At 53.7% G+C, this 20,649-nt stretch overlaps 8 protein-coding genes across 8 annotated transcripts; 4 read left to right on the forward strand and 4 right to left on the reverse strand.

Annotated features, from left to right (window-relative positions):
• Positions 1-43: 43 nt before the first annotated feature.
• mobA (3-hydroxybenzoate 4-monooxygenase) lies at positions 44-2,115 on the reverse strand (the record flags this gene model as incomplete). The annotated part of the gene is made up of 6 exons (XM_037317689.1): positions 44-471; positions 745-1,080; positions 1,156-1,710; positions 1,766-1,885; positions 1,936-2,001; positions 2,061-2,115. The coding sequence occupies 6 exons, from the start codon at positions 2,113-2,115 to the stop codon at positions 44-46; spliced, it is 1,560 nt and encodes a 519-aa protein (XP_037184106.1).
• Positions 2,116-3,984: 1,869 nt separating this feature from the next.
• DIT1-4 (Spore wall maturation protein DIT1) lies at positions 3,985-6,028 on the forward strand (the record flags this gene model as incomplete). Its single annotated transcript, XM_037317690.1, has 3 exons — positions 3,985-4,393; positions 4,456-5,491; positions 5,557-6,028. The coding sequence occupies 3 exons, from the start codon at positions 3,985-3,987 to the stop codon at positions 6,026-6,028; spliced, it is 1,917 nt and encodes a 638-aa protein (XP_037184307.1).
• Positions 6,029-6,836: 808 nt separating this feature from the next.
• atA-1 (6-methylsalicylic acid decarboxylase atA) lies at positions 6,837-8,174 on the reverse strand (the record flags this gene model as incomplete). The annotated part of the gene is made up of 2 exons (XM_037317691.1): positions 6,837-7,372; positions 7,430-8,174. 2 exons carry the CDS (start codon positions 8,172-8,174, stop codon positions 6,837-6,839), a joined length of 1,281 nt encoding a protein of 426 aa, XP_037184308.1.
• A 1,045-nt stretch (positions 8,175-9,219) lies between these two features.
• CGCA056_v002434 (putative methylesterase 11) lies at positions 9,220-10,023 on the forward strand (the record flags this gene model as incomplete). The annotated part of the gene is made up of 2 exons (XM_037317692.1): positions 9,220-9,574; positions 9,632-10,023. 2 exons carry the CDS (start codon positions 9,220-9,222, stop codon positions 10,021-10,023), a joined length of 747 nt encoding a protein of 248 aa, XP_037184304.1.
• Positions 10,024-10,306: 283 nt separating this feature from the next.
• On the reverse strand, positions 10,307-12,559 carry CGCA056_v002435 (Filamentous growth regulator 27; the record flags this gene model as incomplete). The annotated part of the gene is made up of 1 exon (XM_037317693.1): positions 10,307-12,559. One exon carries the CDS (start codon positions 12,557-12,559, stop codon positions 10,307-10,309), a length of 2,253 nt encoding a protein of 750 aa, XP_037184305.1.
• A 1,476-nt stretch (positions 12,560-14,035) lies between these two features.
• On the forward strand, positions 14,036-15,918 carry smtB-2 (Succinyl-CoA--L-malate CoA-transferase beta subunit; the record flags this gene model as incomplete). Its single annotated transcript, XM_037317694.1, has 4 exons — positions 14,036-14,390; positions 14,450-14,751; positions 14,808-15,302; positions 15,352-15,918. The coding sequence occupies 4 exons, from the start codon at positions 14,036-14,038 to the stop codon at positions 15,916-15,918; spliced, it is 1,719 nt and encodes a 572-aa protein (XP_037182709.1).
• Positions 15,919-16,723: 805 nt separating this feature from the next.
• On the forward strand, positions 16,724-17,820 carry HQD2-2 (Catechol 1,2-dioxygenase; the record flags this gene model as incomplete). The annotated part of the gene is made up of 5 exons (XM_037317695.1): positions 16,724-16,986; positions 17,042-17,280; positions 17,336-17,448; positions 17,504-17,584; positions 17,641-17,820. The coding sequence occupies 5 exons, from the start codon at positions 16,724-16,726 to the stop codon at positions 17,818-17,820; spliced, it is 876 nt and encodes a 291-aa protein (XP_037184103.1).
• Positions 17,821-18,961: 1,141 nt separating this feature from the next.
• Positions 18,962-19,705, reverse strand: CGCA056_v002438 (uncharacterized protein; the record flags this gene model as incomplete). Its single annotated transcript, XM_037317696.1, has 1 exon — positions 18,962-19,705. One exon carries the CDS (start codon positions 19,703-19,705, stop codon positions 18,962-18,964), a length of 744 nt encoding a protein of 247 aa, XP_037184302.1.
• Between the last annotated feature and the right edge of the window lie 944 nt (positions 19,706-20,649).

Raw genomic sequence — 20,649 nt, forward strand, 5'->3', positions numbered from 1 at the left:
TCTAAAAACAAACATGTTGACACAAACAAACAATGCCCCCTTTTTACTGGGTCAGGTAGGCAAGATACTCCTTCCAGCCTTCGCCCTGGCCGACATAGCCAATGTACATGTCTGGCCTGACGACAACGACGAACTCGTCATCTTCGCCCACCCACTCAGCCGAAAAAACTGATGAAGAGTCTTCGGGGTCCGTCGTCGTACGAGGCTCCGCCTTGTGGGGGATGACCCTGAAGAATCTGGCCACATCCTTGAGACCATCTGCTGGGGCGGCTCCGCTGGCCTCCTGTCGTCCGATCTTCAACACCAGGTGCTTGCCATACTTGCCAGCGACAAGCTCATACAGACGCTTCGACTCTTGTTCGGACGAAGGTGTCAGGTAGACGTCCGGGCAGCGCCGTCCAGCGGTCCAGAAGCCCGCCGTGGTGCCCTCGACAAGGGGCGAACCGGTGCCGTCGTAAGATACGCCCATGCCTAAAGAGAAAAATTAGCCGAAAACTCTTCTCGCTCGGTTTCGGAAACGTGGAGCCCCAGCAGAGCGCGGAACATCCGCACACGCGCTTGTGCTTGGTGAGCCAGGGCGCACAGCATTCTGGAAGCGCGGTTTCCCCGTTTTCTCTGTGACTGATCTCCCCTTTTCTGGGGGCCAACGCAGAACAGAGTTTGGGGAAGCAGGATGAGCGCCAGCCCTGGGGGCCGCGGACGTCACGCTACGGATACTTGCTTAACCATAGGGAAAAAGCTTACCTGTGATGTACCCGGCGTTCTTTTCGATTGTGGAGACGTACTGCTTTGCAGTGTGGACGGTGTCTCTGACCAGGGCCGCTGCGACGTCGATGACGCTCTGGGCCACGGTGCGTCGCTCGATGTCGTAACTCTTGATCAACTTATCGACGGAAGCTTGGCTGAGCTTGTCGTTTGTGAGGACCTCGGCGAGTCTCCACGCCAGAGCGAACGAGTCAGCCACACCGGTGTTGAGGCCCTGGCCGCCGTTCACCGAGTGAACATGGGCAGCGTCACCTGCCAAAATGATGCGCCCGTCGCCGCTCTTGGAGACAAAGGTTCCCGCGATACGCTCCTTGACTATATCGACGTGTCAACGAGTCCGAAACTGAAAGTCTCTTGCCTTGCTTTGGGTGCCACGAGGAGCGCGCTTACCATCAAACGTGCTGAACCACTCCGTCTTCTTGAAGTCCACCCGATGAGGTGCCATGTGCTCCCTGATGGAGTTCTCCGCCTTCTCTTGCGTAATCTCACCGTCCAGCAGGATGTAGAAGCGCGCCATGTTGCGCTCTCTGGGAATCCATGAGACTCTGCTCTGGCCGTTGAGCTGGAAGGTGATGATCTCGGAGCAAACAGGGAAGTCAGTGTCGATGAATGTGTCCAAAACGGCCCAGATCATCTCTGGCTTGGTCCCGGTGAAGCTGATGTCGAGCGCATTGCGGACGGTGGAGCGCGCACCATCGGCTCCCACCGCATACTTGCTGCGGATCGTGCGACCCTTGCTGGTGGTAACGGTAACACCTGCCTTGTCCTCCGCAATGGTCGAAACGGTCTCGCCGTAAGAGATCTTGGCCTTGAGCTTCTGCGCAAGAGCCTGCTCAATGACGGGCTGGCCGAGCATCAAGAAGTTCTTGCGATAGCAGTGCTCGAGGCCAGTCCACCAGTGGCTTTGGCGGGATTTGAAGTCGCCCTCAGCGAAGGTTGAACTTGCTGCATTATGGTAAGCATATGGACTCCGTTTGTGCAAGTCTTGGTAATTTCTTACTGTTGCAGGTAATTCCCTCAGGAAGAAGATCGTCGAGGATGCCAACAATCTCGAGAACCTGCTGGGTGCGCGCGTTCATCGCATCGGCTCTTCCGAGCTCCAGAGGACCTTCCTTTGCATCTTGATTTCGTCAGCTGTGCGCGCTCAGACATTGAGACGCATTTACTCACCAATAATGCAGACGGAAACACCCAACGACTCAGCCAGGTATCCAGTGAGAAGACCCGTCGGTCCACCTGAACATCAAAATTAGAGATGATGCCCGCATAACAGCTCGGAGCCGAGCAAGGCTTACCGCCGACAATGGTCAAGTCGACCAGAGTCTCTTCTTCGCGAGGAATGGAACCCATTGTTGCAGTGAGTGGTGTATGTGAGTTTCCGGCGTGTGTTGTGTTGTGCAAAGACAAGGGATGGGCAGAGAAAGGAGTGAGGAAGTGGAGGTGTTTCTTCAGCCGAAAAAGTGAAGTAAGCTGCAGATGTGATATCTTCAAACTTGGCGTAAGTCGTTTGATATGACTTTTGTTGCGGCAAGATGTTCCCGAGTACGAGATCTCGCAAATCCAAGAGAAGAAAAAAGATCCGGGTCGGACGACTGCCGATTGCTAAGCCGATCAGATCAGAGGCGGAGATATCGTCTTACGTGGTTGCAGATATTGTCCGATGGGAGGCGCACTAGATATCTGACAACGGGGGCTGAGACTGACACGGGGGTCCAGATCCGGGATGAGAGTCGATGACGCCGAAAGGAGCTCCGTACATGTGCCGAGCACGGTGAGTCCGACGCTGGGCGAGTATCGCGATAATCATCTGATATCGGAGCGCGCCGGGGATGTTCCTGACATGGAATCGCACTCTACGTATTTGCTACGCACACGCAGCGAGTGGACGAAGTGTGGATGCACTCCGCAAAACGCCCAGACGTTGAGGCACGTCTTAGAACAACGACCTGACAAACTTGAATGCTCTTCCGACGATCTCAATGTGACATGCCACGACATGCCAATGTTGCAGCGCAGTGGCCCTCCCCGGCAATCTGGCTAGACCTGCCCTTGTAAGGAATCATCGCCGTCGCTATCCGGGCGTCTCCATGTCTTTCCGGACCGCGTCGCCCGGGGGTATTGGCCGATCGGGTAAGGCGTCTTTCGATTACACGGGGGACCTTGTCTCCACAGCCGCGGGAGGATCCTGCCGCCACGGAATCTGGGCCATGTTTGCCCATGCTCAACCACATCTGCCGCGGCATCTATGGGCCGTCACCTAGTGGCGCCGTGGCTCGATTCTTTTTTGGGGTGGATTCAGGGCCCGGAGATGGGCCCCCTCGCTCTCCACACACCTTCAGCCTGCTTGTGTTTTCTTATTAGTCCTAACGGTGGCTTCAACCAGGGTTTATCCACCTTCCTTGACGTCTCCCGCGCGGCTGCGACTAAGATCTTGGAAAACCAGCCAATCTTCTCCTTTGGGCCGCCTATGATGATGTTCCACACCCACGCGTGGGTCGCGGAACTGGCTGTCAAACCTGGCCCAAGCCCAGCTCACACACGCGGTGCATAACACTTTCCTGATCCTGCTTGGCCCGGGCAATACAGTGGGGTGGCAACCCTGACTCGATCGACGATTAGGATGGTGCCTGTAAAGAGAAAAAAATTGTCAATGCATGGGACAACAAGGCTGGAAGTATTTTGATCCCGTAGTTGTTTCCCTGGTTGGCTGGTACAGAACTAGTCTCCTATCGAACACCCTGTGGCGACATATCGAACAACCATGGAAACGAAAAGAGTGGACTTCGGGACAGGAGGATTGGACAGCCACATTCGGGATATGCCCATTACGGAGAAGGGAGCGACGAATGGCCAGATGTGACCTGATGCAGCTCTGCGGGCAGTGCCGTAGCTCCTTGCTGTAACCCCTTCCTTGCGATCATCATCTCCGAGAGTAGTATTTTGCATATGCAGCTTTGCGTAGACCAACGCCCAAGGCAGGCGCAATATAAGCCGGTTCTTCTTCCCGAGCATTCGGATTCAACTCCCCTCTAATCCAGGCTCAATTTGAGTTAAGAACAAGCTGCACCTTCCAGCCCTACTGAACTCTCTTTTGATTGTTAGCTCCTTCTCTTGTCTAGGCCCTCCCCTACCTCAGTCTTTCTATCTAAGAGACAAGCAACTCCCACCGCATCTTCACACACTCATCTATCCATACCTTAAGACATCCACCCACACAACATGCCTTCTGCCATAGAAGTGCCGCCTCGACAGCCCTCTCCGGAGGTTAAGCTGCTCTCCAAGGTTGACTCTCAGATCATGGACGAAGAAGCTCTCACCACCGCCGCTGGCATCTTGGACATCATCTGCCGCTATCGTCTGAAGCGTGCTAGCACAGATGAGCTCGAGGGCAGGCTAGGCTTCCTCTCCCAGATCTACAGGAAAGTCAAGTCCCAGAGCGAGATTCGCATGTGCCTTCCTGCCTTCCCCTTCAAGTCACCCAACACAAGAGACAAGGTCCTCAGCCGTCTGCCTGACAAGGCGGATGAGTTCGCCCTTGCCAACCTCAACGGTCTCTGCTCAGCCATCAAGGACTACTACGAGCCCGGCGCAAAGCTCACTATCATCTCCGACGGACTTGTATATAACGGTACGCTAGCCTGACACTTTGATTCTGCTGCTTTCGACACGGCTAACAAAATTCTGTAACAGACCTTCTTGGTGTCCAAGATAAGGAAGTCTGGGCGTACGGAGAGACTCTCCGTGGCATCGCCGCCGAGCAGCGCTTGACCAACATCCAGTTCTCTCGTCTCCAGGACCTTGTCCACCTCCCAAACCTCCCCAACAAGCTCGAGGAGATCACATACGTCGCCAACGCTACCAACTTCCGACGGGCCCTCCTCAACACCTTCGGCAAAGCCGACTACGACCCCTCCAACGAGATCTCCAAGAACGAGGACACCTGCCTGACATATCGCGGATACATCAAGTTCCTCGAGACCGATTTGCGCCACGTCTACCCCGTCGGCGAGGACCGCTCTAAGACCAAGTTCAAGACCGGCATCGAGTACATCTCCAAGCAGATGCTGCAGCGCGGTGACGCCTTCGCGCGTGCTGTGCGCGAGAACTTCCGCGACCACATCCGTCTCTCCATCCACCCCTCCGTGGGCGAGACCAAGATCCCCATCAGCCCCTTGCCGACTACCACCTACTACACCACCCCCTGGCACTGCTCCATCGCCTTCAGCGTCAGCGGCGCCATCACCACCGGCCCCCGATCAGAGTTCGAGAACGACCCCAAGTACGAGCTCGTCTACGAGGACGGCAGACCCAGCTACTTCCGCGAGAAGAGCGACCTCTACAACTGGGACAAGGACGTCACCTTCGAGCCTATCTACCCCTGCGGCGTTGTCATCCGCCCGGCCGCCGGCCCCAAGAAGCTCTCCATCCACGACATCGACGCCAAGAAGGTCCGCGCTCTGTCCGAGGTCAACTCTCCCGTCATCATGCGCGGCTTCTCCAAGACCAAGGACCGCGACCTGTTCGTCAAGAAGTCTGAGGAGTTCGGAACGCCCCTCCCGTGGAAGTTTGGTCTTGTCCTCGAGGTCAAGGACCAGGGTGCCGATACCCGTGGTCTGAATAACGTTCTGTCAGCCGAGTGGATGCCCTTCCACTTCGATGGTCTGTTCAAGACCCACAAGGTGCCCCAAGAGGACGGAACTGAGAAGCTTCTTCCCAACCCTCCCAAGTAAGTCCACTTCCAGCGGCACAGCAGTGCAGATCCGATGATCCGGGACTAACCCACTCCTGCAGGTTCCAGTTCTTCACCTCGGTCACGCCCTCACCGAAGGACACTGGCTTCACCCTCTTCACCCCCTCCCGCCTCATCTTCCAGAACCTGCCTCCCCATCTGCCTCTCGAGAAGCTCTCCAAGCTCACTTGGAGCGTCCAGACTAGCTCCTTCGACGCCACCAAGATGACCGGTCTCCCTCTCGTCACTCCCCACCCCGAGACCGGTGAGGCCTGTATCCGCTACCACGAGCCATGGCCTCAATCCAAGACCACCTTCGATGCCACCTACGTAAACATTGAAGGCGTCAGCGAGGAGGAGAGCACCGAGATCTGCAACATCTTGGACTCCCTGTTGCACGACCGCAGGAACACGCTCTACTTCTCTTGGGAGGAGGGCGACCTGCTCGTCAGCGACAACGTCCTGGCGATGCACACCCGCAGTGACTTCAAGGCTGGTTCGCCGAGAGAGTTGTGGCGCATTCACTTCGACTAAGCGTTTGATTGCATTGGGTTGGAGCGAGTATTCTTGCATTGTACATAAAAGGTTGTAAAAGTTGCAGCATGGCTTTAGGATTCCCTCTCTGTTCTGTTTAGGTTGGCATAGGCATCTTTTGGTAGATTGAAACGAATCACATCACTTATGATTAATACGTTATTCTTTTATGATGTGACATGAGTACTTTACACATTTGAAAACCCACTACTGGTTCACATCACTCCATAGGTACGTTACGGAGATAGCAGTCAAGCAGTATCCGCACCTACGTAGGACCCGAAAGCCATCCCGTGCAAGGATCTCGCTAGGTATACTGTGGATGATCGCTTCGACCATAGTTACCGTGTGCTGATAAAATAACCCATCTCACTTTTGTTAGAGCTGTTAGCCAATAGAATAGCTGAAATCATCATAGCGTATCCGCCGACTATGAGCTGAGCCATAGTACAGCGTTGAGACCTCGGCCGTATTGTGGCATGGGGTGGTGTGTGAATACTCATGACTGAGACCTCTGCACTATGTCAGGATACCCTTGGTGATGACTTTGGCGAGCGTTCTGATGATCAGTGAACAAACTTGTCGGATCAGTAAACAAACTCGTCGGATCGATTAGTACAGAAACTCGCCAGATCAATAAACAGTCCGACAAGTCAGCTAACTACCATACCACAACTGGTTCCATAACTAAAACACCAGCGGATATCACTACCGACGCCACTTGGTCCAGAAATCAAAGGGCCTTGTTGAGAATATCGCTAACCTAGTATAAGCATACCAATCCCGTTTACACCTAGAAGCCAGCCAATCATAGTTGCGCCTTCGTTTCCAGCATCCGCCTGCCCTTCTCCAACTCTTGGGTCAAGTCGTACTTCCATATCCAATCCATGCGGGTCGACAAGTTCTCGGCGATCCACTCTGGGTCGTCCTTCAACTCCAACTCGTACAACTGCCCCTGCTCGCGGCTGTCCGTGACCAAGTTCTGCGACCTCTCCTTCCTCGTCTTGTTGTACACAGCAAACGCAGGCTCGATCTCCTTGGGGCTGGATATCAGACTCAACAGGTTGCCCATTACGTATGCATCCTCAATCGCCATGCCGGCTCCGGAGCCCTTGTGAGGTGTTGAGGCGTGGGCTGCGTCGCCGAGGAGGCACACCCTTCCTTTGAAATATGTGTGACTGGGCGGGTGGTCGAATAGGGCCCAGACATCGGGCTTTTGCATCATCTGGATGATCCGACGGGCTTGCTCGCTCCAGCCTTCGAAATCGGCAAGCATTTCCTCCTTGTTGACTGACACGACCCAGTTGTCTGATTTCCAGTCGTCTTTACTGCGCATAGCAACCACTGAAGCCTTTTGTTAACCTCAAACGCCTTTTTGAAGCGCCTCTGTTGCAAACTTACCATTCATGTGTTTGCCTTTGGCTACGGAAAAGGTCAAAATGTGACCATGCCTCCCGCAGTACATCTGGGCGTTCCCGGCCAGCTCTTCGCCAAGCAGCTCTTGAGCTTCCTTAATGGGAATCAGTCCTCGATAAGCGCACTTTCCAGAGAACACAGCCTTAGCGGCTGGATCGTTCTCTCCCAGCATGACGCTGCGCAGCTTGGACTTAATGCCGTCGCAAGCAATCACCGCATCGTGTCTCGCTGTCGTCCCGTCCTGGAACTTCAACAACACGCTCTTCCCATCATCCTCATAGTCCACACAGCGCTTGCCAAACTTGGCAATCCCGTCCGGCAGCAGCTTCACCAGCTCATCCAGAAAGTGAGCGCGGTGAATGCTTGTCTGACCGCCGTCACACTCCAGGCGGTAGATTAGGTCGCCCTCCCGGTGCTTGCCGTCGCAGGACTCGCCGTACCTGAAGTCGAACCACACGCCCTTGTGGTCTTCCGACTGGTTGTACGTCGCCTGGGCTTCGAACGCGTTCCGGACGTGCGGCGAGATCAGGGACATGGCCCTCAGCGCGTTGGGCCCGAACGAGACGCCGGCCCCGATCTCTCCGAACTGCGGCGCCTGCTCGTACAGCGTCGTCGGGATCCGCTGGAGCAGGAGCTGGAGGGTCAACGTCAGGCCGGCGATGCCGCCTCCGACCACAGCGACGTTGAAGTCCTTGTTCGGAGGCAGGCAAAACTCTGGCGGCGGCGTCATCTTCGATGCGTGTGGGTTGATGATGTGAAGGGTGCCAAGAAGGAATAGAGTTCGGTCGCGGAAATGAATAGGACGGGCACGTGCTGTCTGTCACCTTATCGCCTTGTGCTTTGAAACGAATAATCGAGCTGACTCAAAAATCTTTGGTCTTGTTCCAAGGTAAAGGTATTTCTATGAAGATATGCATGAGGAAAGTACACGGCGCAAACCACCGAAAATGAAAATACCTGCAGCAGAGCTTGTCCCTTACAGCTTCACCGGCTACTCGGATGAGACCTATGACGCCGACGACGACAAAATTAATGGCAGCACCCACCGGGAGGACCCATCGGCTGCCACCGACAATTCTTGCCGATAGTCCCGGGCCCCGAAATTCACGGACAAGCAGCGTCGATGATCTTCGGATGGGGCGTCCACGTTGTGCTGACGTTCTTGAGGTGGCGTATTGGCTGGCGCTGTCGGGTCACGGGTTATGCATCTTCGGCTTCGGGAATTGGGTTGATTCTAGAAAGTCCACCAGCTGCCTAGCCGAAGCAGCCTTCGGGTGACGGTTTTTAGGGGCGTGCATTGACCCGGGTAGTATCACTTCTCAATATCGGCAGTGAGGTGAAACGAGGGGGATGGATGAATGGGGATCATGCATCGAACTAATCTTGTCCGTTGCATGCTCTCCGAAACTTTAAAGCTTCGGCTGTTGAAGATTGTTCGTTGTCTCTGAGCGTTGAAGAATTGCCATGTGGGCGCCATTGCGTGTTAGTTACCCCAGACGCCACAAAAAAATGTCCGTCTAATTTTAGTCTTGTCGATAGTTCCTGTCGCACCGCCCTGGCCGGAGCCCGATCCGAGAGGCACTCAATGCCTGGGGAAATTCGGGTATCTTCCCCAGATTCCCCGGATTCTGTCAAGATGAATCTCGAGATCTAAGGAAGGGTTGTTTCCCACGGGGTGGGAAAGAGTTTAAAAGGCCTGCCCCACCGCTGTCATTGAGTCACGGTGATGGTCAGACCTCAGACTGGCTTTTGAGTTCCATCAGACGGCTGCAACAATGGCGACTAAACCAACCTTTATCTTTGTACCTGGTGCGTGGCACTGCGCGACTCGCTTTCGGCCTGTGACTTCGCAGCTTGAAGCTCTCGACTACAACACTGTGTCCGTCCAGTTGCCTTCCTACGGAGCCAACCCACCGCTGATGGACTTTGAGCCCGACGTCGCGGCTATTCGGCAAGCAATTGAGAAGGCTGTCGACAATGGCGAAGAGGTGGTGCTGTTCATGCACAGTTATGGCGGTGTAGTTGGCTCTGAAGCCTGCCGAGGGCTTGATACAGCAACACGTAAGAGGGAGGGCAAGCCGGGGGGCATTGTCCGCCTGATCTTTTGCGCTGCTTTTCTGCTTCCTGAAGGTAACAAATGAAACCATTTCCTAGTGGCTTATATGACAGAGACTAACCGGCTAAAAGGGGTCTCACTCATCGACATGCTCCAAGGCCAACCGTTGCCTTGGTTCAGGTTGTCAGAGAATGACACCATCGTCGACGCCGAACGGCCCATAGAAATATGTTACAATGACCTTGACGAGAAGGCGGCCGCCGAGGCGGTGCTTGGGCTCAAGTGCCACAGCTACAGGACGTTTTTCAGCAAGCTCACATATGCCGCCTGGAGAGACATCCCGGTGACTTACATCCTCTGCGAGCGGGACAACGCGATCCCGCCGCCAGCGCAGCAGCAGATGATCGATGCCTCTAAAGTGGATGTTGTTATTGAACGGATGGATGCTAGTCACTCGCCATTTTTGAGCAGGCCGAATGACGTTATTGCGGCATTGAGGCGGTCAGCTGGGGAGGTCTTTTGAGCAAGTTGTTAATGTCGACGCGTTTATTTGCCTGTATGAGCTGCATTCTTGTCTTGGTAAGCGACAACTAGTAATGGAATATGTTTCCGCAAGTTTTTCGGAGTCACCATTTGCGGTCTTAGTATCGCTCATGTTATCGACATAACCGACATGAAAGTAAGGGGCAGCTGGGTTACTGGGTATGAAGCCACGAGCGAACTTAATTCGTGTTTGTCTTGGTCATTACGGTATCATTAATTCGTATTGTCGCTACTTTACATGTGCATATATGTCATCGCTCCCCTCAACATGGTGGATCAAGTAACGCACCAGTTTCCGGCATCATCATCTCATCGGTGTATCCCAGATGTGACAGGCCCACGTCCATAGTAGGAAAGAATGGCATATCATGTGCGTACGAATCGAACAGCAGCGTCCGTGGTGACATAGGAAGTAAGATGTCGGTCGATGGTGTCAGAGCCTGAGTGATATTGGACCCTCTTGCTTGCTCCGCTCCGCCCAGCGGGTGACCATCGGAGCTCCCTGTCGTCAAGGAAGCGTTCTGCTCTATGCTGCTCAACTCTTCCGCATCCGAAGTGCTGTGTAGCCTTTGACCGCCGAACATCCGGGACTCACGACCGAAACTTGTGGACCCCATCCTTGAAGCGTCATTCGATAGTGACGCACCATCATGAACGCTTCCGAAGAGCTCGCCTATGAGCATTCCTTGGCACTCCATTTTACGCCGAGCCCTCCTTTCTGTGTACAAGACGCAGGCGCCTTGCAGATGTTCAACTATGGACAACTCCCTATTTGCGACTGGATCATGCTTGCTGAACCGTCGTAGGAGCGCCTGGGCGTCTGCTAAGCTCTTGTCGAGCGGGAAGGTGCTGTCCAGGTCACCGAACACGGCAAGACCAAGCACCAGGGCCGACACGAACACCGAGTTGATGACGAAAGGATGTCGCTTGGAGACGTTCTTATCGGTGATGAGGCCCGATAAAAGGTCGATGGTGCGGATTGCCGAGTCTACGCAAGCGTGAACCAGCAGTTGATCAGACGATGATGAGAGCTGTGGCTCGTCATGCCATGTTGACATGTTTTGTGATCGAGCCATGTTCCTTGAGACAAAGTCGATGAGAAACGGTCGTGAGAGTAGCATGATGCTCCAGTAGTATGCTTCTTTCATGTGGTAGAGTCCCACATTGGGGTACTTTTCACCATCCTCCGCCTCAACATACATGCCTGACTTTACGCCATCGGCGGCAAGACCATCGCTGAACCGTGCAGCCCAGCGACGATGTTGTTCGCTGATGCGCTCCAAGGTGTCTGTCGTAACCATGCGCTTGGCGTAGACATCGTTGAGGATGGACTCAAAGATGGAACATAGCTCCAGCGAGGCTGAGTGGTTGTCGGTTGATGAGAAGTCCCGGGATTCTGTAGTGGCCAAAGGCCGTCCTAATGAAGCCGCAAGAAACAAGTCTAAAACTCGAAGGGCTTTCCACAGACGCTCCCTAGTTTCTTGCTCATGAATCGGGAAGAGAGATGAGTTGTCTTTTTTGTGTATACCCAGTGCATGAGCTGCGCGGACTGCGACGCCGAGGTGCATGAAAGCTGAGTTGCGCCTGGATGCGCCAAGGAGATAGACGGTGAGCAAGACGTAAGTGCTGACGGTGTTGTTCGTTGGATTCTCCATTGCGTATGAGACCGCCAGAAACCGTCCATAGTTGAAGTACTTCTCGGCGTCAGCGTCTCGATCATCAGGACATCTCTGAGCCCCGATGCCGAACGTGAGGAAGAAGATGCAGTTCATGGCTTCTTCATCGTGACTCGTCGGTTCCCCACGGAGCCACTTTTCCAGATCCTTCAAGAGCTCTGCTTCGTCAAACACCTCTAGTATGCAGTTGGTTGCCCGCAGATACCACCGGAGTAGGTACCTTGCCTGTTCGGGGCTGGGCTTTGCTGGGATATCTGCTGGGTTGGTGATGATCCATTTCGGGCGTCCTTCTGGAGTTGCCTCAACCATGAGATGTCTCAGGGGATCATCAGTGAACGGGCACGACCCGACGCGGTCGCGGACCAGCCGGCGGATGACTTTCAGGAAGGCCAGGTTGGCGGCATCGCCAATGAACATGAAGCGGCCGCGGCCATCGCCAATGAGCCGTGAGATCTGGGGTACCACCGTGTTGGGCGAGAGATGGCACACTTGCGAAGATGCGCGTCTGTGGTGGTGGTTCGGCGAGACCCCGTGGGCTTCTTGGAAAGAGGCCGTTGAGCCATATGAATGGAAGATGTCTCCTCGACTTGCCGGGCTTCCGTCAATAGCCACACGCTGCTGCTGCTGCGTCGGAGGAGGACTCCTCGCCGATGAAGCTGAGCCCTCAGGCGGGAAGGTTGTTGTCGTCGGACCGCTGAAGGAACAGTCGCTCTCGACTCTGCGGATAACGCACCGCCTGCAGGGCTGCTGGCCGTCGCAGCGCTCTTTCCGCCGCTTGCAGTTGCCGCAGGCTTTGACGCATCTGCGCCGTTCGCTCTGTCGGACCCTTTTCGTCGGCATTGCCTGGATGCTGAAATCTTACCCAGAAACCCTTAATCTTCTCGTCTCTCTTCCGAACTGAACTTCTTGTGAAACGCAAATCGTGCGCTGGGTTGGTTGGTTGGCTACAGCAACGGCGAAAACGGGAACGCGTGGCAAAGAGGGAAAAAATTACCGCTATGATTTCTTGGGTCAAACAGCCAGCCCAGCCTGCTGCAGTGCCAAAATCCGGGGCAAACTCACTGCGGCACAGCAGCCTCAGCTCCTGCGGGGGAACACTTTTCCAGGGGAGCTCCCAGGTCATCAATTTCCCCAGATTTTGCGCCCCTCCACGGCGCGGCATGCCGGGCGACTTGATAGCCATGACGGGGCCAGGGGGGGTAGCAACTCAGAAGCAATGGGGAAAGGTGTAGAAAGGGACGGTCCAATGAGCTAGTCCATTTTGACATCTGTCGTGACAGCATTGGTTGTGCTTCTTTCTTGAAGAATCGGGCTTTGGGGCGGGATCGTCGGACGCTTAGCTCGGCACACAGCAGAGTGCTGTATCCGCGGCTCTCAATGCAAGATACAGCTAGGGTATCACAGACTATTGGCCAAGACGGACGACCAATCGCCACTAGCCATTTCAAAGAGGAAACAGTTGTTGAATGTCTTGTGTAATGCTCTCTTTTTTATCTCCTCTGCCCGCCCACTTCAACACCTCAACCTCAACCAAGTCTTGGCTTCTCAGTCGCTCCATGATGGGCTTTCCCCGCAGTATCGGCATGGCGGCAGTGAGGCCAAAGACGATCAACATGAAAAGTGACAGCAAAGGCGGAGCGGTGAATAATTGACCGAGCCAGCAAGGACACAGGTCCTAGTCTCTCTGGACACCACTTCGCAAGAAAAGTAGATAGCAAAGTGGTAGTCGCCCTGTCCAATAAGCACGAGACGCCGAGGGCCCTTATCCGACGCGTCAAGCCCTCATCCGACAACCCTCTCAAAGCCGAGAAAAACCCCCATGTCCGAGCACGCCCAACCACCCAAGTCAGCGCCCCCCTCAAGCTAGACCCGCAGTAGCGCTCATAGCGAAGACCCGGATTCCGACGATATCGGAAGCCGGGTCCTTTGGATGCTCTTCCCGAAGGGCAATTGCGTTGCTTTCATTGGAAGCGCAGCAATGGCCACCCGATACCCGATTACGGGTCCAACGTTTCGATGTTCGTCGCTGTGACACTAGGCCACGAATCGGACGGAGGAAAGAACGAGAGCGAACGGATTATTGGCTCCTGGGATGAAGGCAAATTCCAAACTTGACCAAGGAAGAATGGATGCTCCTCTCCGAGGGTTGATGGAGCTGAAGGTGTGATAGTCACGAGGCGCAAAGACGTGAAGTGCGGGTACGGGACGGTACTACATGAACGCACCCCGGCCGGCGCTCTCTTATCACCTGTGTTAGCTGGATTTCCTGCCCAGCTAGGGAGTTTTGACGTCTCTTTGCATCGACAAAAACTCATCATGGCCGAGAAAGCATATTCAGCCGTCGCCGAAACGAAGCGCATTTTGGACTTTGTCCTCGGCACCGTGCAGATACCTGCTGAAGCTGAAAAAATCACCAAAAATGTGCAGCTCACTGCGACTCGCGACCTGCCGTACTTTCCTATTCCCTTTAAGGAAACGGAGTTGGCCTCAGCTCTGAAGGCCATTGAGGGTGGTGTTGCTGGAGCGCTTGCAGCTACCAAGTTTGGAACCAACACTGAGCCAACGGTCACAGTGAGCTTGGAGAAGAGCACTGCGTTCTTGATTCAGGCGTATTTGGCGACTGTTGGCGGCTATGGAAAGTTGGACAAAGGGGTCAAGAAGATGCTGAAAGGTGAGCTCACAATCACGGTTCTCACCACTCGGCGGATCAAGTAGATCTAACTGTCCCAGACACGGACTTGCTAAAAGCGCAATCCGATCCGTACCGTCGCATGTCAGCAAACCTGTACGAAACTAAGCAAAGAGGAGAGTACTACCACATTCATGGATCACTTGAGGCATCAACGACTCTTGGCATGATAGGCTTGGAGCCGTTCAGACCGGACCTGAAGGATGATCATGACGCAATTGTCGATGCAATTGAATCTCATGTAAAGAATTACACCACTGAAGAGCTGGAGCGCATGAATGCAGAGAAACGCCAGGCTGGCGTACCCGTACTCAAGCATGAAGACTTCCTTCGCACACCTCATGTAAATCAATCTCACATCTCACATTCCCCATATAATATTGACGGCTTTCCTTACAGGGCAAGACAAACGTCAGCCTCCCTCCTTGGAGCGTTGACAACCTGGAGAACTCAACACCTCCAACGCCGCTACCTAGTACATCCGACAAGCGCATTCTATCTGGTGTCAAAGTGCTTGAGCTGTGTCGCATCATCGCTGGGCCGGTAATCGGACGTATCTTGGGCGAGTATGGCGCGGATGTATTGAAGATTACAAGCCCCAACCTCAGCGATGTGCCGTTTTTCCAAGTCGATGGCAACATGGGAAAGCACGCGGCCGACCTTGATCTCAAGACGCCAGAGGGAAGAACACAGTTCGAGGCCCTGCTGGCGGAAGCGGATGTCGTTCTTGACGGGTATCGTCCTGGTGCCTTGGAGAAGCTCGGTTACGGCGCGACTGCTCTGACGAAACTCGCCAAGGACCGCAGGAAGGGTATCGTCTACGTCAACGAGAACTGCTTCGGTTACCAGGGAGAGTGGGCATCACGGCCTGGATGGCAACAGATTGCAGACTGCGTGAGTTCAGTCCCTTGCTATTATCGATCATCGACTAACATGATCATAGGTCAGTGGTGTGGCGTGGGCGCAAGGCCGTTTCATGGGGCTGGATGAGCCGGTTGTTCCCCCTTTCCCCATTTCTGATTATGGAACGGGCTGCATGGGTGCCATTGCGGCTCTAACCGGTCTCTACAACAGAGCTACCAAGGGTGGCTCGTGGCACGGCAAAGCATCTCTCCTGCAATACGACCTGCTCCTCATCAAAGTTGGGCAGTACCCAGAAGAAGTCGGACGCGAGCTGTTGAAGTTGGCGGGTGATGACTTCCTCGCTTTGAGGCACAGCCACAGCGTCGATCAAATCTCAGGCACAGCACTGAAGGCCATGAAGCGCTACGCTCCAGAGCTTTTCAGCTCGAAGGAGATTCGCGAAAAGTGGTACTCAAAGGGATACAAGGCAGAGGTTGAGGCCGTGAAACCTGTGGTCAAGATTGACGGCATCGATATTGGATTCAAGAGAGCGAGCAGGCCAAACGGCACAGATGCAGCAAGTTGGGATTTCGGACCGGAAGAGGATCATCTGATAGAAGGTCACACCAACGGTATCAACGGCACGAATGGCGTTGTGAAAGGTTGAGCTTTGTACACCGTAGACGACTTGTGGACCCTCAACCATGATAGACTAATTCTCGTGTAACTTTCTCAATGCCTTATCGCAACTACAACTCGATGCACGTTCAATTGAAGCATTTCAATCAAAAAGTAGCCAGATTCAATCATCAAGACACCATGCTGGGCGACCAATATTCAAAGCGACGTGACAGAACAGGGTCCAAGATAGCCCCGCCCATACCCGCCGGTGCATTTCCCGACGCGAAGCCGACCGTTTCGGGGACATGCCAACGCACCAAAGCAACACAAAGACATGAACTCACAGTCACGATTAGCAGCGGACCGCCACCACCACCATCCCCATCCTCCCGCGCGCGAATCTCCACAAAGATAACCTAAAGTGCGGGGGCCCCAGTCCACGAAGCACCGGGCCACGGGCGTCGTCAGGCCAGACTCGCCAGAAAATGGGAGATCTCGGCAGATGCCCCTTGCGTCGGATCCTCTTCCCCGTACCCGAAATGGGAATACCACCCCGGAACCGGGGGGGCGTATCCGGCCCAAAAGCAAACAGAGGAGTCGACGGCCGGCAGTACCCGCCGGACACGTGCAATCAACTGACAAAGCAGGAAAAATGGCGAGTAATACACAAACGATGATTGGGATAAGTATCTTTCCCTCCAACTGCGGGACGGAGAACAAAGACCACCTGTGGCGTAACTTGGTTCGTCTTAAGTAGCCTGTCTGCGAACCATCCTCGACCTGCTCATCGCCCAGCTTCACCATTTCGCAGTTTTGTCGTGAAAGAAAAAACACACTCAACACTATCAATCATGGGCTCATTACAGAACAAAGATGTCGGCCTCGGCCAAGACTTCACGAAGCAGGTCATTGCCTCCATGGGCAAGGAGACCGACCCCAGGCTCCGTGTCATTCTCACTTCCTTCATCCAGCACATCCACGACTTTGCGCGTGAGGTCGATCTCACCACGGATGAGTGGATGATGGGCGTCAATATGATCAACTGGGCGGGCCAGATGAGTAACGACCGTCGCAATGAGGGTCAGCTCCTGTGCGACGTTATTGGACTCGAATCGTACGTATCGCAGGAACACAAATGTCAATGTGAGTTAGACTGACACCGGAGACAGGCTTGTTGATGATATTACAAACCGGGTGGCGACGAGGAACGGCCAGCCCGGCACCGCGACGGCTATCCTCGGCCCCTTCTGGCGCGCCGACACTCCCGTTCGCAGCAACGGCAGCACGATCGTGCTCAAGGTCCCAGAGGACGGTCAGGTTGCGTGGATGTACGGTCAAGTAACATGCTCCAACACCGGAAAGCCGTTGGCCAACGCGTCGGTTGATGTCTGGCAAGCCTCAACAAATGGTATGGAACCCCTGAATTTTCAGATGCAGGGGCATCAATCTGATATGCTTTTTAGGTTTGTACGAGCAACAAGACGCTGATCAGCCTGAACACAACCTGCGTGGCGTGTTCAAGACTGACTCGGAGGGCCGCTACGGTTTCTACTGCCTGCGACCGACTCCCTACCCCGTGAGTATTGACGCTGAATAGCCATGAACAATTTCCTTGCTGACATGATGCACAGGTTCCCGACGATGGCCCAGCTGGAAAACTGCTGGGACTTCTTCACCGCCACCCATACAGACCGGCTCACATTCACCTGATTGTAAGATACTCCTAACTCCTGCCACTGTAAAAGTATCCATCCTAACAGCTCTACAGGTCCGCTCAGAAAGCTTCCAGTCTGTCACGACACAAATCTTTGACGAGGACTCCAAGTACCTCGAGGATGACTCTGTCTTCGCAGTGAAGGATGGCCTCACTGTGAGGTTCTTGGAAAGGAAAGGCGATGTCAAGGCTCCCTGGGAGCTTGAGTACAACATCAAGTTGGTCCCCAAGTAAGTAGCATGATGGAACGGCGTTATTATCCTTGGCGTTTGGCGGCTTAATGAGATAAAGATTGATATCCACTTGGTAACTGACAGCTGGGACCTGTGCGTGATTGCTACATGAGTTTTTAGGGACGATGGGGTTTTACAGCTGCTTCATGCCTTCCATGGGTAAACCGTCTTTCGAAAGGAGAGGCAGAGAAGCTCCCACAGCGCAACCTACTATTATTGAAAGCTTTCGGAGGTCTCGAAAAGGCTATGAATCACTTGCGCTTCCCCCGGATTCACTATGCCATGCGCGGTGTTGGGCACGACGAGTCTTCGGACATGAGATGATGCCTAGGACAAAGTTGACTTCATGATTTCTGCTAATCACTGATTATGTTTTTTGTTCACCATGTTCCTCGCATAGTCATGAGACCCTATAAAAGATTCGCGTTCCCATTTGAAAACTTGCTTCCGATCTATCACAGCAGCAAGAAACCACCGCATCGACAATTAGAACTTGTCACCTTCAACGCTCAAACTAGCAATCATGGCCGTCCCTTCTCCTCGCCCTACTCCCCCTAGCGGTGGGAGCCCGGCCAAATAATAAACCAATTGCTTGCGGACGCACCAAAGCAAGATCAAGACACAGTGTTTCGAGTACGCGGCGTATGACTCACTAAGTCTCTCAAAAGCTTCGCATTACCGGACGCATTAGAATAATAATACAGTCTTTGGTCAGAGAAGGCCCCTCACGGCCTTTCATTTCATACTCGCTCGTCATTCAACTATGTGCAACACCAGCATCTAAACTTCCAAGCTTCCAAGATACCTAAGGAATACATTACAGAGAAAAAGCCGAAGTGATAAAACCCAGCCAATGCAACCATCCTCAAAAAAAAAGTCGAGTACTTAACATGTATAGCTTCAGTGTAGATCAACCTGATGGGTGCTCAGTGCCGAAGATCTATCCCAGGACCTTAGCTGTTTTGCAGAAAGATATTATTTAGATGCGAATCTCTTTTAAAAATTCGTCCGCACATGTTTTCCGCGGCTTGAAGTATGCTCCTTGACTTTTAGCAATGCAGATAGAAAGTTCCATGTCTGCCCCCTATGGGGAACCTTTCTTTTTGGGAGTCTACCCGCTCTCTCAGGTAAACCATCTTTGATCAGTTTCCTCCGGAGTAGTCCTCACTTTCCCAGGAAGGCCAAGCCGGAGCAGGGCTATTGCTACCAGAGCAGTTCGAGTAGAAAACTGGATTTTCAGGCTCCACGTCCTCGTCTAGGCCCACAGGATACGTTGGGAAGATTCCCACGGAGAAGCTACCAGGTGTTCCCTTCCCATGGGACCAGAACATGCGGAAAGGTATGAACTCAGAGGCGTCCCTGAAATAAACGAAAAAGCGGTAAAGCCACCCGCTATCGTTCGGCACGACGATATCGGCGTTACTGGCGTTGAAGGCCCCAGACTTAGCCTTGTCGCCGAACCACACAAACATGACATCCTCGCGTGGGGATTCGGTCACGAGAAACTCGTAAGCGCCGGGTAAGGTGGCTTTTATATAGCCGCGGTGCACAAGGATGTTGCATCTCATACTAGATCCAGGGGGACCTTCGACGCCGCCATAGCTGATGGGTACGCTGTCATCTCGCTGGTAATAATCAGGATACCGCTCAATGCCGACGCCAACAGGACGTCGGTCTTGGAGGAGACCTTTGATGTCGTAGTTGGGAGGCTCGAAGTATGGGTCTTGGAGCATATTCTGGCACAGGTCTGATTCCTCTTTGATAATATGAAGCGCGAACTCTGCACCGACTGTGCACGAAGGGGATGCAGAATAGGACGTGGGTGTTGCGGTCGTCGTAACAGCAGGTGTGCTGATAATATTTGAGGATGAAATTGTGCTGCTCATTGTCGCCGCACCCGCCACTATCGTGATGGTGGTGGCCTTGATCCCGGTGAAGCATTGGCAAGCGGACCAGTAGGCGATTGGATCGGGACAAGCGCTGGCATAAGTAGGCTTGATACCCGTGACAATCGGCACCGAGGGTTCTTCGCGCGATTGCGGTGTGTCAGTGGGTGGTTTGATACAACGTCAGTCGATGATTGTAATGTCCGAAAGACGTGGCACAATCCATACCCACGTGCGACTGTGACAAAGGTAGTCACGAACTCTGAACACAGAGATGATCTTGTGGAGAGAGGAGGGTCTCGTCGTCCTGCTCCAGCGACTTGCCGACCGCAGTTATTGCTGCAGCTTGCAGCAAGCACCAGCGCGGGCGCAACGGAGAATATGGTCAGGAATGTGGAAATATTCATTTCGATGGAAGTAGAATGGCCCCTGGTGGTGAAATCTGAACTTCACCCTGATGTTGAGGAACAGAGATCGCGGCCGAAGTTGTGCGGGTAATCTTGGGCTTAAGTGCCGAATATCTACAGCTTCATCAGAATCGCGCAGCATATTTGGACCATCTCGAGATGACTTATGTCTCAGCGCGTCGCATAGAGTGGTGGTGTCTTAACCTCATTTCCCCAAGACAACAGCTTGACCGCGTGATGTTATGCTGCCAATGTTGACAACGCGGGGCATGAACTCAGCTGCAAGGGATCAGTATATGAGGTCTCGGAGCGTAGAGGTAAAGAGGCTGAGATATTATTTTTATTTCTGAGCCACTCAGCTCTACATTCAATGGTGGCTTATGAAGGGGGAGCTGCGCTGAGTGCACCACTATTCCTATATTGGCTGCCGCTGAACAAAACTGCAGCTCAGTGTCTTCAAGTCAGATACACGACGCAGGCAGTCTGAGAGGCGCAATTGGCTTTGGCATTGTTTCTCCCCAAGACTTGTCTGATCAA

This window comes from Colletotrichum aenigma (assembly GCF_013390185.1).
Source record: "Colletotrichum aenigma strain Cg56 chromosome Unknown KSG_Cg56_contig02, whole genome shotgun sequence".
NCBI classification, from domain to species: Eukaryota; Fungi; Ascomycota; class Sordariomycetes; order Glomerellales; family Glomerellaceae; genus Colletotrichum; species Colletotrichum aenigma.